General features: G+C 35.6%; 1 protein-coding gene across 2 annotated transcripts in view; it reads left to right on the top strand.

Annotated features, from left to right (window-relative positions):
* The window catches only part of LOC134804766 (protein cycle), a 72,437-nt gene that overhangs the window by 5,600 nt on the left and 52,062 nt on the right, over positions 1-14,775 (top strand). The window contains exon 2 of one of the 2 annotated variants that reach the window (XM_063777987.1): positions 7,511-7,570. The exons of the other annotated variant lie outside the window; for it this stretch is intronic. Coding sequence (XP_063634057.1) covers positions 7,548-7,570 — 23 coding nt within the window. The 5' untranslated portion in view covers positions 7,511-7,547. The remainder of the gene's footprint in view (positions 1-7,510; positions 7,571-14,775) is intronic. 2 annotated transcript variants of the gene reach the window in all.

Raw genomic sequence — 14,775 nt, 5'->3', positions numbered from 1 at the left:
TGACAGAGCAATTTTCCGATGAAAATGAGCACCAAAAAAGGAATTATCATAAAAAAATATTCTCATGTTTGACAAAAGTTTTTGATTTTTTTCTAGTATCACATGCTGATACAAATAACTTATTTGGTAAAATAATTTTGGACGGAGGAATTACTCGGTTCAATATATAAACAGATTTGTATTTTTACGTATAAAAACCTAACTTAGGAGTGTTTTTTTTTTTGGATATTTCATATGTTAGTTTCGGCTCATACTATACAATAACCAAGCAAAATTTCATCGACTGAGGAATTAATGCATGGGTCTCCATACAACATCTTGCTTCGTTTACTCCACTATATGTACAAGGCCTGAATGCATATAAAAATCTGCGTGTGTTTATTTCCAACTATAATAGATTTGAAAAAACTTCGTTATGCTAGGGAAACATCTTGTTAGACGGACTAGCTCCAATTTGTCGGAAAGTTCGTCTACCTGACTATTTAAAAAAAAAAAAATCTCGTAAATTATTCAACGTAGATACACTGAATTTCATAATTTACCTTGAAAGCCAAGTCAATTGTTAGCCAACTACATGCACGCCATGGGTAAATAAATAGTTTAAAATAAAGGTTTCATATTTTCAACTAAAGTTAAACTAGCTCAAAAATATGACGGGATTAGCCACATTGACCTTTCATAATATTTTACGTTAAGATAAAATATCGCTCACCATACAGTTTGTATCACCTATCAAAAACGGCTAAGCTATACATTTTCATAGCTATCAAGCGATTTGAAAATTTTATGTTAAGATGCCTATTATAGCGATGTATAGATGTCATATGCGAAATAAATCTTAACATGCTAAATATATCGCAAGATCCTTAAACAGAGTGTGCACTTAATATCCGATGCAAAATGGAACAAATCTTAAGCTATCGACGCGGATATTTATATTATCGTTACAACACTTACAACTGTGTGTGTGTGTTACCTTAAGATAATATAATATTTTATATCCAGGCATCTTAACATAAAGTATAGGGTATTTGCCTGTGTTTAACCTTTTGAACGCCAAACGGCGCATCCATTTGCCGTGCCACTGACGTGACGCCACGGGGGTAAAATTTAGTTTTGTGAATAAATAATGCCAACCTAAAAGTGGGGTGTTTTTCAGTAGATTTTCATCAAAAAACGATCGACGTCAAATGCCGTCTTTGGCGTCGTTGACACGATTTTGCGTTGACGTCAATTGCCGTCTGTGGCGTTCAAAACGTTAAAATAAATTATTTTACACCATGCATGAAATCACAGACCAACCCCTGAAATAAAGCACCTTAAGATTGATACAGAAACGTAAACAGCAGTTATTCTTGGATACAATTCCTATTTTAAAACCCTTATAATACTATAAAGAGTAGGTAATTTGATCGTGACGTCACATGCTAGTGTTTCATATAAATTCCATAGGAGCAAATCGTATAGACCAGCGGTCGGCAACCTTTTAGTAGCCAAGGGCCACATAGTAGTTTACGAAGTTGACGCGGGCCGCACTTTGTTAATATTTATGACTTTATCAGACATTGTCGTTTGTCCATATTACATACAAAATAGCCAGGGAGGCTCGCAGGCCGCTAGTGAGAAGTTCGCGGGCCGCATGCTGCCCGCGGGCCGCTTGTTGCCGACCGCTGGTATAGACAGTTCGAAAAAATAAACTGATTTGACAGTAGTCAGATACCCTATTTTATTATTATTTTCGCCGTGTGTGTCGCCCTTTAACCTAAGTCACCAAAGGGCAAACTATAAATTTAAATTTAGGTAGGTATATTTGTTTTTCTCAAAAATGGACGGCAAAGTCGACTTTGCCGTTTAAAAAATAGGTCGCGAAGCGCGTAGTTTATGGTCAGTCAAAAATTAAAAAATTAAAAACATTGCAGTCTCGATTTTGGGACTGCAATGTTGCATACAAATTCCATTATTTGTCGAGTTCCAAACTTTTTAAAAGTTGAAATGGCCATATCAAATGAAGGCACAGGCCCATTAAACAGCCAAACAGATGATTAGTACCGCGACTATTTAGCTGTCTCAAATAGGTTGGCGTATTTTAGGCAGAAAAATACACTTCTATTTTTTTATTAAAAAAATAAAAAGGCGGCAAAGCTAATTTTTTCAATTGGTTCTACTTTTTTCTGTGAAAATATATACGTAAGAACGTTGCTTTTGTAAAATATTTCTATGATATTTATATTTTTTTGCACCATTTTTGAGAAAAGCACTATATATGACTCGGCTGGAAGGCTACTTGCTGGCTTCGGATTCAATTAAACGGACTCCCAAGGTCGTCCGTTTAAAACGAATCCTCAGCCTGCAAGTAGCTACTTCCGAGCCTCGACAATAATGTACTATTAATGTACTCCGGACTTTTTGTATAAGTCGCTACTTACTATTACTACCAACATTTTATGAGTTTGATCCTAGGTACATAGCATAAGTACCTACTAGACAGTACCGGATCCACAGGTACTCTTGAAACTTTCTTATTGCGAACCCTCATCCAAAAGGGAACCGGAAAACTGGTATGATTCCGTTACTACTGGTAATATTACTGAGATTATTTAGGGTTCATCCATTAATTATGTCACACGTTTAGGGCGAAAGAGGGGTCAAGAAAATGTGACATGGGGGAGGGGGAATCACAAACATTGCGATGTCACTTTATTTTCACTTGTAGCCGAAAATTGTTTTGTTTTGATGTTTTTGTATTCGCGGTACAGCTAAATAACTAGTTTCCTCAACGATAGGTATATCGTTTTTATTCGAGAGGTAAAAAAATGATGAAATTCGTGTAATGTAATTTATGGATGACCCCATACGAGTACTTAAGATTTTTTAGCGGATGGAAGTTTGAATGTGTTTTCTTATAGTTAGATACAAACTTAATTTTTTGCTAGATAAAATAATAGGTACCTAGATGAGTTACAAAAATAGAGAGCGGGCTGTGAAAATATACCCCAAAAAAGTAAGAAAAAATAAAGAGTACCTAAATGATTTATCTCGATATGGTATTTAAAAGTACATTAGCGTTTAAATTATAAATTTCAATGAAAGACACTGACCTTGAAAACTAACATCTTTACACGCATACCTATTCATATTTTCTGACGTTACTGCGGTTGATTAACAGAAATATTTTTGTCATTCATGAACAACGATTTATAATCACTTTGCTAATTTAATTTTTGGCAACCGTATTGTGACTTAAAATAGCGTTTTCAAAAACTCCGTTCTCTAAGCCTACTGCACCTGAAATTAATTAATTAGGATATTCTTGCCCAATAAAATACCGTATTATGATTTGTTTACATACCTGAAGATGGAGACTTCAAAATAAATGCTGATTATTTTTTAGTGCTCCGTACAAAACTTTGTTCACGGATCACTTCGGTCTTGCAAATTAGTTAAATGCGTTTTTCTCAGAGACCGTTTGACGTCTTCGGAGACGCCATGTCTAAAATTTTCGGTACAAAATAGTCTGCCGTTTTTTGCGGGGGAGGGGCACATCAAATGTATAGGTACGTCAGTCCATACATATGGTTGAAATGTGGTTGACCATTGGCCGCCTATTTTCGACAGAGGGGAACGCCTGTTAATGGCGGCTCCATTGTTAATTACTCCGAGTTTGACGTAGACATGGTCTAATAAAACATGGTCTTCTATTCCCAGAGTGACACGGGCCTACGTCACAATAACATTGCCACTTTATTTCAAATTAACATGTTACATGGGTACATTATATCTATGGTTAATAAGTTAAATTATTTCTTTATAATTTTATAATTTTCATTTATATGTATTTTATCTTAAATTTTACAATAACACGTCATTTTTAATTATTCGTTAGCAATATCTTCCGATTCACGACAGAAATTTCAGACGTTCGGGTAATTCTGTTTACACTACTGACAACACAGGATAGCGCTGTCACATTTGACAATTCGGATCTAGATAACTTCATGCCCTGACCGTCATCCTTGTCGAACGCGTGTTAATTGTTATTTCCTTCTCGCTCAGTGTCAGCAGTCGCAGTGTTTTCCAAACTTTTCACGCCGTAAGCTTGGTAATTAATGTGTAACTGTGAATTAGTTTTTCAAACGTTTGTCTTGTATAGATAAATAAAGTTTAATTTAATACATTAGATTTGTTTTATTTTACTATGTTTCTACATGAATAACTTAAAATTAATGCCGTTAAAATAATTTTCACCGTTGGTTAAAATTCTCCCACATTTTAAAGTTTGAGAACCTGTAAACAGCATGATGACGTAGGCCCGTGTCAGTTAGGTCATACGCGAATCTCGGAATAGAGTACCAGGCGGAGTATATTATTATACCATGGACGTAGATATTTGTGATGAGTTGATGAGCATGGATATCGTTTCTGTTGTGTTGTACCCAATAAAAACCTAAAATATAAAACTTATTGTACGAATAAATTAATTAGGAAGTAAAATTTAACAAAACGATCACGCTTAGCAAGGCTAAAAATTACTGAAGGTATTCAAATTTAGTGCGTACCTACCGCGCGATATCGTGTGTGCATAAATGCGACTTAAGCCTCATTCTGACAATCCGTAAAATATGCTTTTAAAATTCCATCGACCGTCACATACAAAGGTTAACGAGCTTAATCGTCCGCTAACGAACTTTAGCCGATCTGCACTGTATGCGTTACATAGATGGGATTTCGCCATTGGTAATGACATAGGTATATAGGTAATGACCGCGTGTAGGTACTGCCAGTGGTACTGCCTAATATCCTAGTACGTATACTCAGATGCGTTTGCGGTGTGTTGATATTTCTTGATTCCCAATTATTTAATTTACCCCCTTATTCATAAAACTTTACGGGCCTGATTTAGTTAAATTATGTTTTATCCCTTTCTTACAAATACATAAGTCAAAATTACAGATAAAGAGTTAAAGACAAACGATTATTAGCTAATTGAGGTTTGTAGCGCGTTTATGAATAAATCTTAGCTAATAAAGCGTCTTTGTATTACATCTTACTCATCATACATCTTACTTATCAATAGCTACTTGGTATGGAACTTTTACAATATACGAGTTGGTACTTAAATATGTCTACCCACAGGTACATTGTCGTGTCATCATTGTCATCACGGTCTGGTTACTTTTGAAAACTCGTATCTCACTCAATTTTGACAGTTTATTTTCTTCGTAATCAAAATGCTGTCATTACGGTTAAAGAGGTTTTATGTTTATTAATTAGGTCTTGTAGACTGCCGTGTCCAGAAAACTAGCTAGTTTACTAATATCCAATTGATAGAACCGGTTCAGCCAGTAGTGCCCCTCGAACAGCACTCGTGACGTATGTTTACCATACCCCAACTTTAAACGAGATTGTGAGGAAACTCCTCAAAAAAATCTTCGAACTTACGACACAAATAATTCTATTTTACCTATTGGATATATTGCAGCTAAGTTACGAATTTACTTAATCGAACGGGAGCTTTAGAGGATATAGTGAAATTAAAGGTGTGGGTCTTGTACTGATTTATTTATTTGTTGCTGCGTAAGTTTTCAAGTCAATTCAAAGTGAATCTAAACATGATATTATATTTTCGTAACTGTAAGAAATGTACCTATATCGTGTGTATCGTCTGAGTTTTAATTTATCCTCTGGTTTAATTGATATGCAAATTATTATGTTAGTTAAGTTTACGTGCTGACGCGATCGCTTGGACAGGTCTCCACGGAAGACCAGCGTCTAGATACCTGAAAGGTAGCTTGACATCAAGCTGAAGGGAGACCTTTTCAGTGATATTTATGTTTTATACTAATAAAAGCGTACTGAATAAATTTATTTTCTTCTTCTTTCTTCTTTTTCTTCAAATAAAGCATACATATTATTAAAATTAATATTGAAATAAAGCTTTCAGACTAGTAAAGATTCAGTGCATAATTGTTTTCCATCGTATTTTCACGGAAACGTTCGTATTTGTCATGCTACTTCAGACAACCTCAGTACTTTTTGTACTGACTAAAAGAGAGACGTCCGTACGTTTTCGTGAAAATACGATGGAAAATATTTTTTCATCACACTTGCCCGAAAAATACCTTATTCCATGCAGGTATTATCTTATATAAGGTATGCACAATCCATAACTCCCATTTATTTTTTTCCTATAAGGCCTCTACAAGCGTGTACACTTGCCTTAGGGCCGGCTTACATATTGATTAGTGTTTAGAATGAGTTCATACATTTGCTACTAAACTTAAGTACAATCTCGGTCGATTGATGTACGAAATGACATTGATATGTCACAAATTTCAATTGTTTGGTTGAGTTAAATGTAATGCCCGTGTTACAGCAACGCTATATGCTACATTTAATTACTTTTTAAACAAAAAAAAACAAAAAAGAAAACAAAAAAAAATTTTTTTTTGAAAATTAACTATGCCATTTAGTTCTTATAAACGTACTTAACTATACCCCGAAGTTAACGGAATTCAATAAAAACACGTATATATATATATTTTTTTTTAATTATGTCACTAATTCATACGAACCATGAAGGTTATAAGTAAAAAATAAAGTCAAGGTATAAAGGAATTTTACTTTTAAAATACCTACGTTTATTATTTAATATATTTGTTACTCGAGTCTTTAATTCACTCCAGCCTATGGCTGTCGTGAATATAATAAACCCTCGTACAATATTCCACTTACCCCCCACGTTGCACAATGTACTAATGCACTACATGTACCTGTATGTACTGGCCGAGTTCCGAGCAATAAACATGCATCAGGTCGAATCCTTGAATGAAGAAGCATCTCGATAGATCTCAGCACTCTACGATTGCATTATGTATAATGGTTTGACCGCGTTACCTATTCATGTCGCCGTCAATTTAGGCGAACGTCAAACACACTTGGTTATTTGTAGTAGCTTCGAGAACATTGAGGTGAGGTTGGTGTTTAGGTACGAGTTCGAACTTTAATGTGTTTTTACACCTATAGTGGAGCCGTTTTTATCGACAAATCACCCCTCATTCCTAAGTTTTTGCTGTACCATTTTTAAATTGTACCCCTTCAAAGTTTTATGGTTAACAGCTCCACTATAGGTGTACAAACACATTGTACATATTTAAGTAAATTAATTTGTTTTGCTCTAGTATTTCGCCATTTCGTTTAGTAGGTATTTCAGCATTGCGCCATTATCAATAGAAAGTCAGATACCAACTGAAAACAAATAATAAGACATCTATTAATTTTCATTGGACTTGCATGATACCTACATCAGTGCAACATTTATCTTAATGTCAAGATGCTCTTAAAAGTTCGATATTACGTGTTTTGCTTAGTTAATATATTGGCTTCGCTCAGGAACTATCACAATCGCAATGTCTATACTTACAAATTTGTAAGCAAGGCACTGTTGAGATGAGACAGTATCCTGGGTCGTCGAAGGCAGTCGATGTGGTTTGAGTGTGCCGTTTGTTCGCAGATAGACTCCGGGGCGGCAGCCGCGGGAAGCGTGAATCATGACGCGCTTTAGCCACGTCAGGTACGGCCCACCGTGACACTTATCATAAACAGTTATCTAGACCAACGTTGGATCGTTTTACATTATATTAAAATAAATCAAAGTTAAGATAAAGCTTCATGGCAAAGTGATATTAAAATACAATCGTAAATAATCGAATGATTGACGATTTTACTTGGGTTCATGTCCTTAGTTTACCTAGGTACCAGGGCTTGGGGACCCAGGGTTCTATTGTGCATTTTACTGAGTGTACCTACCTTCTGCAAGCTTATAGGTGTAAAGTAAGTTTTTCGTATGTTTTGTTTTTGACCAAATAGGGTCAGGTGGAGTACCTAAATATAAAACACGGGTAAAAATAAGACTAAGTTTTTAACACCAAAAAACTTATTCTATTTCATTCCTATTCCATTCAAAAAGAAGTCTACACACAAGGCTTTTAATTATTTACCCCACCTGACCCTAAGTAGTATACTTCGTACATACTTGATACATCTTTAACCGACTACAAAATGCCCAAAGGAGAAGGTTCTCAAATCGGTTGATTTGTATGTTTTTATTATTTTTAATGGTCGTTAAATTGTTAGGTATTTCAGAACTCTTTTTATTTAAAATAGGTACATATATAGAATAGAATAGAATTGATTTATTCGTAAGCACAAACAATCGATACAATACATAATATAAAAGAAAACACAAAATAAGATTAAAGTGCCACGAAATGGCCCCATCTCAGCATGTTGCTGGTGGCTTCCAGCGCTGATCTTCCGATGAGACCATCAAGTGAGAAGAATCACGGAAGGTAACAGACAAGAAGAAAAAGACATAGAGATAACATACAGTAAAAAAGTTACACAGCAAGAAGATATAACATAACGACTATTTTACAATTAGGATTATTTAATACTTACATAAAACAAGCATCGTGCTCGCAATCGCTGTATCGATCCGGTCCAACCATACCTTGGCTGAGCATTACAGCTGCATATACAACTAGGGCCAACGGTGGCTACACAAAAACAATGACAGACCAAACCAATATCGAGTGTTCATGAAATCTAATGGCTCCTCTACACGATGGGCCAGCGCCGGCCACTCCAAGGGAGGCATTTATGCGTTAGAGGGAGCAAGTGATATTGCTATCTCATTCTACGGCATGGCTGCGTCCCTTGGAGTGGCCGGCGCTGGCCCATCGTGTAGAGGAGCCATAATATACCTAGTAAACCTACGTAATACATATTGATCGCATTTTTGTTAATGTTCTTGTGATGGGATCCATGAGAAATTGAGGGAACTCCTCAAACATATACTTTGTGATTTTAGTGTTTTCATCAACAAATTAAGCATTTCCTTTTTATTCAAAAAACTGACATTTGCTGAAGTGGATCTGCTGATGAAAACCAGAACGGAACACTTCCACGACACGCAACTATTACACGTTTGGCGATGTCTTCTTCGCTGAGTTTGATCACCAAGGTTTTTAATCAACATACTTGTCAAGGTAGAGTTCTGATGATGAATTCCATGAGGAATTGAGGTATCCTCAAATCTTATAAGCATTCTTGTAGCGATATTTTTTTTGTTTTTTATACTCTAAAAACCAAACAAGGGGCTACCTGCGGGTTTCATCGATTTTTGACAAGTTTTAGGTCGTATCTCCTACATTTGCACTACAGATAGACTTATAAGACAATCGGCTATCGGTTCTTCAATCTTTTATCTCCATTCTTGTCTACCGGATTTTGAAAGAAATTAATACTTATGATTTTGTTAAACATTGTCTAAAAAAACACTTTTTTCGTAACTCGATTGCTGTGAAGGATCTTACGTATACGAAATCTACATATTTGGGTACGTCTCCCAAAACCTGTCAGAGATTTTAATTTTGTAACTAATTCACCCAAAAGTTATTGCTAGAAAACCAGTTTTTAGGCCTAAAATTGTTCAACTTTGATGGCAAATATCTTGAAGAAAATGAACTTTGAAGTAAATATGGGATACTATGTATATTGCTTAATGCCGTTGTTGTGTGTACAAAAAAACATTAGAAAACTAAGGGATTCAGATCGAAGGTCATTGGCGTTAGGGAGACCCTTAAATAAACAGTGCCACGTCAAGTAAGTATTTTACGTCTTAGCCCTAATTAATTGTAATTGTTAAGAGATACACTAAGGTTGTAAATAATTTCAATGACTATAAACGAGAAAATAAATATTATCATAGAATAGTACATTACTACAGAGGCCGGGACGAAAGGGGTTGCCGGCCGAAGACATATAGACGGCCGAGCGAAGCGAGCCGGATAGGTCTGAGCGCGGGCAACCCCATTTCCCGCCGAGGTAGGTATGTATAGTGCTTTTCTCAAACATGCAATGAAATAAATAAAATAAAAAATCTCCGAAACCCAAGTTTTATTTATAGAAAAAACTAAAAGTAAACTACACCCAAAATATAACCAACACGTACCTATATCATTATCACGCGTATGTTTTACACGAGTCGTGTATTTTTACTATCCGTATATTTTCATGTATCTTTGATTTTTTCGCCTTGTATCCGTCTGACTGTCGTTTTCGTCACATAAGTTTACATAGTCTTTCATGTTGATATCATGTTTCACATACATCGTGGCTTTATGCATGGAGTAAATAAGTATAATTTCCACAGTGTTGACGAATTTGTAGTTACATTCATTTAAAATATGCCACAAAACTGTTTCTAATAAACTGTAAGCCATTTTTCTTAGTTTCTCAAATAATAAAATTGCCATAAGCAACCATATACATACTTCGTCTTTGACTTGGCGGCAGAGGCAGCAAGTTATTAAAATCAATTCTGCTTACGCTGCCAATTCCAACACATACGATTACAATTAATATTAATTTCATTATTTCGTCGGAACTCATATTAAAGTCAAAAAATCAATAACGCACCATAAATCCAATAAAACAGAATGAATATTTTTCAACTTTACCTCCATAACAATTTAAAAAATATAACTACGCGTGTTTGAGTAGACCTTTTTACCGCTAACGTTTAGATGAAATATTTTAAATGTTTTTATTTATGTAGTTAAATTTATAATTTAAAATTATAGAATGTATTATTTATTAAGTTCATGTTGATTTTATACAAATAAAACTGCATATTATAGCAAACATTGTTTTTTGTTTTTTTTTTTATAGGCGTAGTGGCAGAGTGTCATTACGAACCATAAAGCAAATACTGCCTCTAGTTTTTTTTTATGGATGAATGCCACGATGCTGTGTCACAAATATCTGTGAAATGAAAATTAAAAAAGAGGACTTTGCCGGCCTAGGCCTGCAAGATGTGTATGAAATTCCATTAACGACCTTTTGTCCTAGCCGCACCTGAAACGTCATACTTCGCAGCCTATTATAAGGAACATAACATCAATATTTCATTGCATGTTTGAAAAAAGTAATTTAATTTGTTCTTAGAATTTCAATGACATTTCAAACTGCTATGTGAATGTGAAGTCAGCTTTTTTCCGTCAAGATTATAGAGCTACGAAAACAAATTGGTCACTTTATTTGAAATACGCTTCAGTACGAGTATATCATTCACATTATCAAACAAGTATTCTAAAATGTAGGTTGAATTCGCATTAATAGAAAAATCGCACGAGTGTTGTCGTGGCGCATGTCGGACGCCGGTCGGCGGGCCGGCGCCCCGCGGCGCTGTCGGTCGCACCGCCAGCCGCTGAGCCGCACCGCCTGGCTCACTCGGCTCGGCACCGCTCCGTATCTGTGCATCTGGCCCAGACAAGCAAATCATGTCATCATTGTCATCTATTTATCCGTTTGACGACGTACCGAGTGTTTTGTATGTTAAGTAGGTATGGGTCTTTGTAGCTGTGCTCTACAGTTTCCAGGCTGCCCCTGCGGGCATCTTGATGGGTTTTTATGACAGCATCATTAAATTTGTCTTGATTTATTTGTTCTTGAATATGGTTGTTTTCTATATAAGCATTTATATATATATACCTAGTAATATATCGCCATCTAGTACCCATAATTAACATAACACAAGCTTACTGAGGGACTACATATAATTATAGGTCGATTTGTGTAAGATTGATCAAAAAGTATACTAAGTATTTATTTGCTTATTTAAAATCATTCAACCATAAAATCTAATTAATTTAATTTTAATCTGTACACGTAATTTATTTACAAGTATTAACGATTATTGTATAAAGGAGTCATCGCGTGGTACTATTTTGATTTTATTATGGCTTTTAGTCCAAACTCCATATTCATCAAATACTAATTATCCGAGCACGTGTGTCATCAACCGTAGACGGATTGTAAATGTAATTGGTACATCTTCCTGTTCTGTTACATTACAATAGAAAAAAAAACTTATTCTTGGGTAATTGTGTGAGTGTTTGTGTAATTCTGTTGTGTGATATCATGATATCTACTTACGAGATAAATAATGGAACAATTTAAAGTATAGGGTCCAAAAAATGCGGACCATTTTGCAAGTAGATGCCATTATATTAGTGGCTAGCTCTGTGAGCTGTAGACCTCGCGAGCATATCTTATTGGGCACGATGACAATATAGTAAATAAAATAAAAACAATACGAAAAGTGCAAAAAAAATACAATAAGTTATATCCCAGCATATAATTACTGGGGATCGAACCCAGACCTTCTGTGCAAACAAAAAAGCGAACGTTTGCAAAATACGCCATGATGGTTCTTAAAAGGTGATGAAATTTAGCTACTCATTCTCAAGTAAAAACTAAATATCTTATTACCTCCAAAACCAGCGAAATGAAATATCTGAATTTTTGGCCATCTGTAAACATGTCTCATAAAGAATACACTCTTATGATACCGATACGACTATTTGTTTAAGCGCGAGCTGTCACAACTTTTCCATTTTAAAAAATTTCCAAAAACCGGCTCGACAAACTTTTTTTATCGAATCATAGAATTCGGTTACAAAATTTCACGAGAATCGGTTAATAATTGCGACCTGTAGAGGAGAACATCCGGACATACAAAAGCAAAATGCCCGAGTCAAAACGTAGACCTTCGCTACGCTTCGGTCAATGAAGGTGCGGTTTCATAGATCAAATACGTAAAGTCGTAGCGTTTTTTTGGATCACAATACGTCTGCCAATAATTTAATTAGGGACCTTGAGGCCTTTCCCGCGGGACTGTATCGATTTGAATCCTGAGTTTTTCACTTACACTCGACCGAAAAAAATCACGAGCATAGAGGTCTAAAATGCACTTTAAAAATTTGTAACAAATTACGCACCTAAACTAAAAATATGATAATTGCTTCTAAAAATCAGCGTTATCATGCTTCAGGGAACGTATTGGTAATTTTTTTTATTTAAACTTATTTAAAATATAAATTAAATAACATGATATCCCAGGCACGCACTTCCATCTCGCTCACGTTTAAACTCTCGGTGAGAGAGAGAGAAGGACACGAATTTACCTATAAGTTTAGGAAATGTACATTAGAATGTGTATGTATGTCGGCGGCCGATCGTAAGATCAGGCATATCGTGAAATTCCTAGGCATATCGTGAAACGTGAAAAGCGGGGCTCCTATTTCTGGGCAGTTAGCCCTTCGGGCATCTGAAGCAACCTAACGAACCTATCCTACCTATATATTGGTTTGATGTGACTATCGTCAAAACATTACACAGGAACATTACGATCTGCCTGATCGTACGATCGGCCTGCGACATGTATATGACATTATTGCCCATATATTAAGGTAGTGTATAGTATACATATTTTTGGCACTTTGTCCGTATCAGTATTTTCAGACGTGACAGTACAAGCAACACAAAGCATTGCACGTCACAATTGAATACCCTAAATAGTGTACGTACCTACGGATGGAGGGCGAGAGGACATTGGAATGAGACTGTCAGTGGCAGATACAACCTTTGTTTAAAGCAGGTGAGCAGCTTTATATTTATTAGCTTTTTCCTAGCGACATATTACTAAACATATGATTATAAACTTAAAGGTAACTGCTTTAAAACAGGTTTTTGAAAAAACTACTCTTTTTATCGGTGACTGTACTTCCTGTCGTTTACACGTCTTTCATCGAATGAAGCTGAGTAAAAAAAATTAAAAACAAATAACAGAGACTTTATTATAACAAATATACATACTACTTATACAACGCTACCGGTTCTCGTTACTCTTGAAAGGTTATGGTTAGGTAAAGTTATAAACATAGACGTCCGTTTCTTTTTGCTCCGGGCGATGTTGAGTCTGAAACCGCCTTCGTTAGCTTTCGGGTTGTTGAAATAGGACTTAGTAGATATAGCGGAAGTTGTCTGTATAATCGAACGTTGCGGTTTTCCGAACAAGCATTACCACGTATCCATATGCTTGAACATTATTGTTTGATGTGTATAACTAATATAACTATAAAATATACCTATGTACAACTATTGCACAAGTAAACTAAGGAAAAAAAAATCCACCAATTTGATATCCACACTACAATATATATCCATCTTCTTCTTCTTTATATTTAAGAGCTGTGCTTTTGTCGGTGGAGCAATCTACATCTCGTCCGGTCCTCTGCCAACTCCTTAACCTTCTGGTATGATACGATCTGAACCTTTTCTTTTATTTGATTGAAACTAACACAATGAGATATTAGAGAATGATTGGAAAGGTTCGAAATGTGGTGTTGGCGGAGAATGGAAGGGATTAGTTGGACAGAAAAAATATCAAATGTGAGGGTTCTAGATAGGATTAAAGAGAAAATAAATATAATAAAAGCAATAGAAAATAAAAGAGGAGTAGTACTATACGACACGACCTGTTCCTTAAGAACATCATAGAAGGAAAAAATAGAGGGAAAGAGAATATATATGTTAGCGCTCGGCTTCCTTTTGAGCGCTAATCGTGGTAACTCGTAGTAGGAGGGCTGAGGTCTTCGTTGTAAAATACTCATATTTATCGTTTATTTATAACTTTATACAGCACACTTTTTAAACTAACAGCACATTCGCTATTTATAGTAATATTAGTAGCACCATCGTACAGTAAATAATACACTTTTAGGACACTTTGTCAGCATAGGCTGTTAAGGTCTTACTCCTAAGGCTGCTCAGATAATAATGGTCGCTTCAATGAGGAGCAACGCCTTTTATTAGATCATCACCCCTCCAAGCCTAACCACTTCTACCTATTCGTCAGGTGGGGTAGGCGAC

This window comes from Cydia splendana, chromosome Z, assembly GCF_910591565.1.
Source record: "Cydia splendana chromosome Z, ilCydSple1.2, whole genome shotgun sequence".
Taxonomy (NCBI): domain Eukaryota; kingdom Metazoa; phylum Arthropoda; class Insecta; order Lepidoptera; family Tortricidae; genus Cydia; species Cydia splendana.
This window is presented reverse-complemented; position numbering and strand designations above follow the sequence as displayed.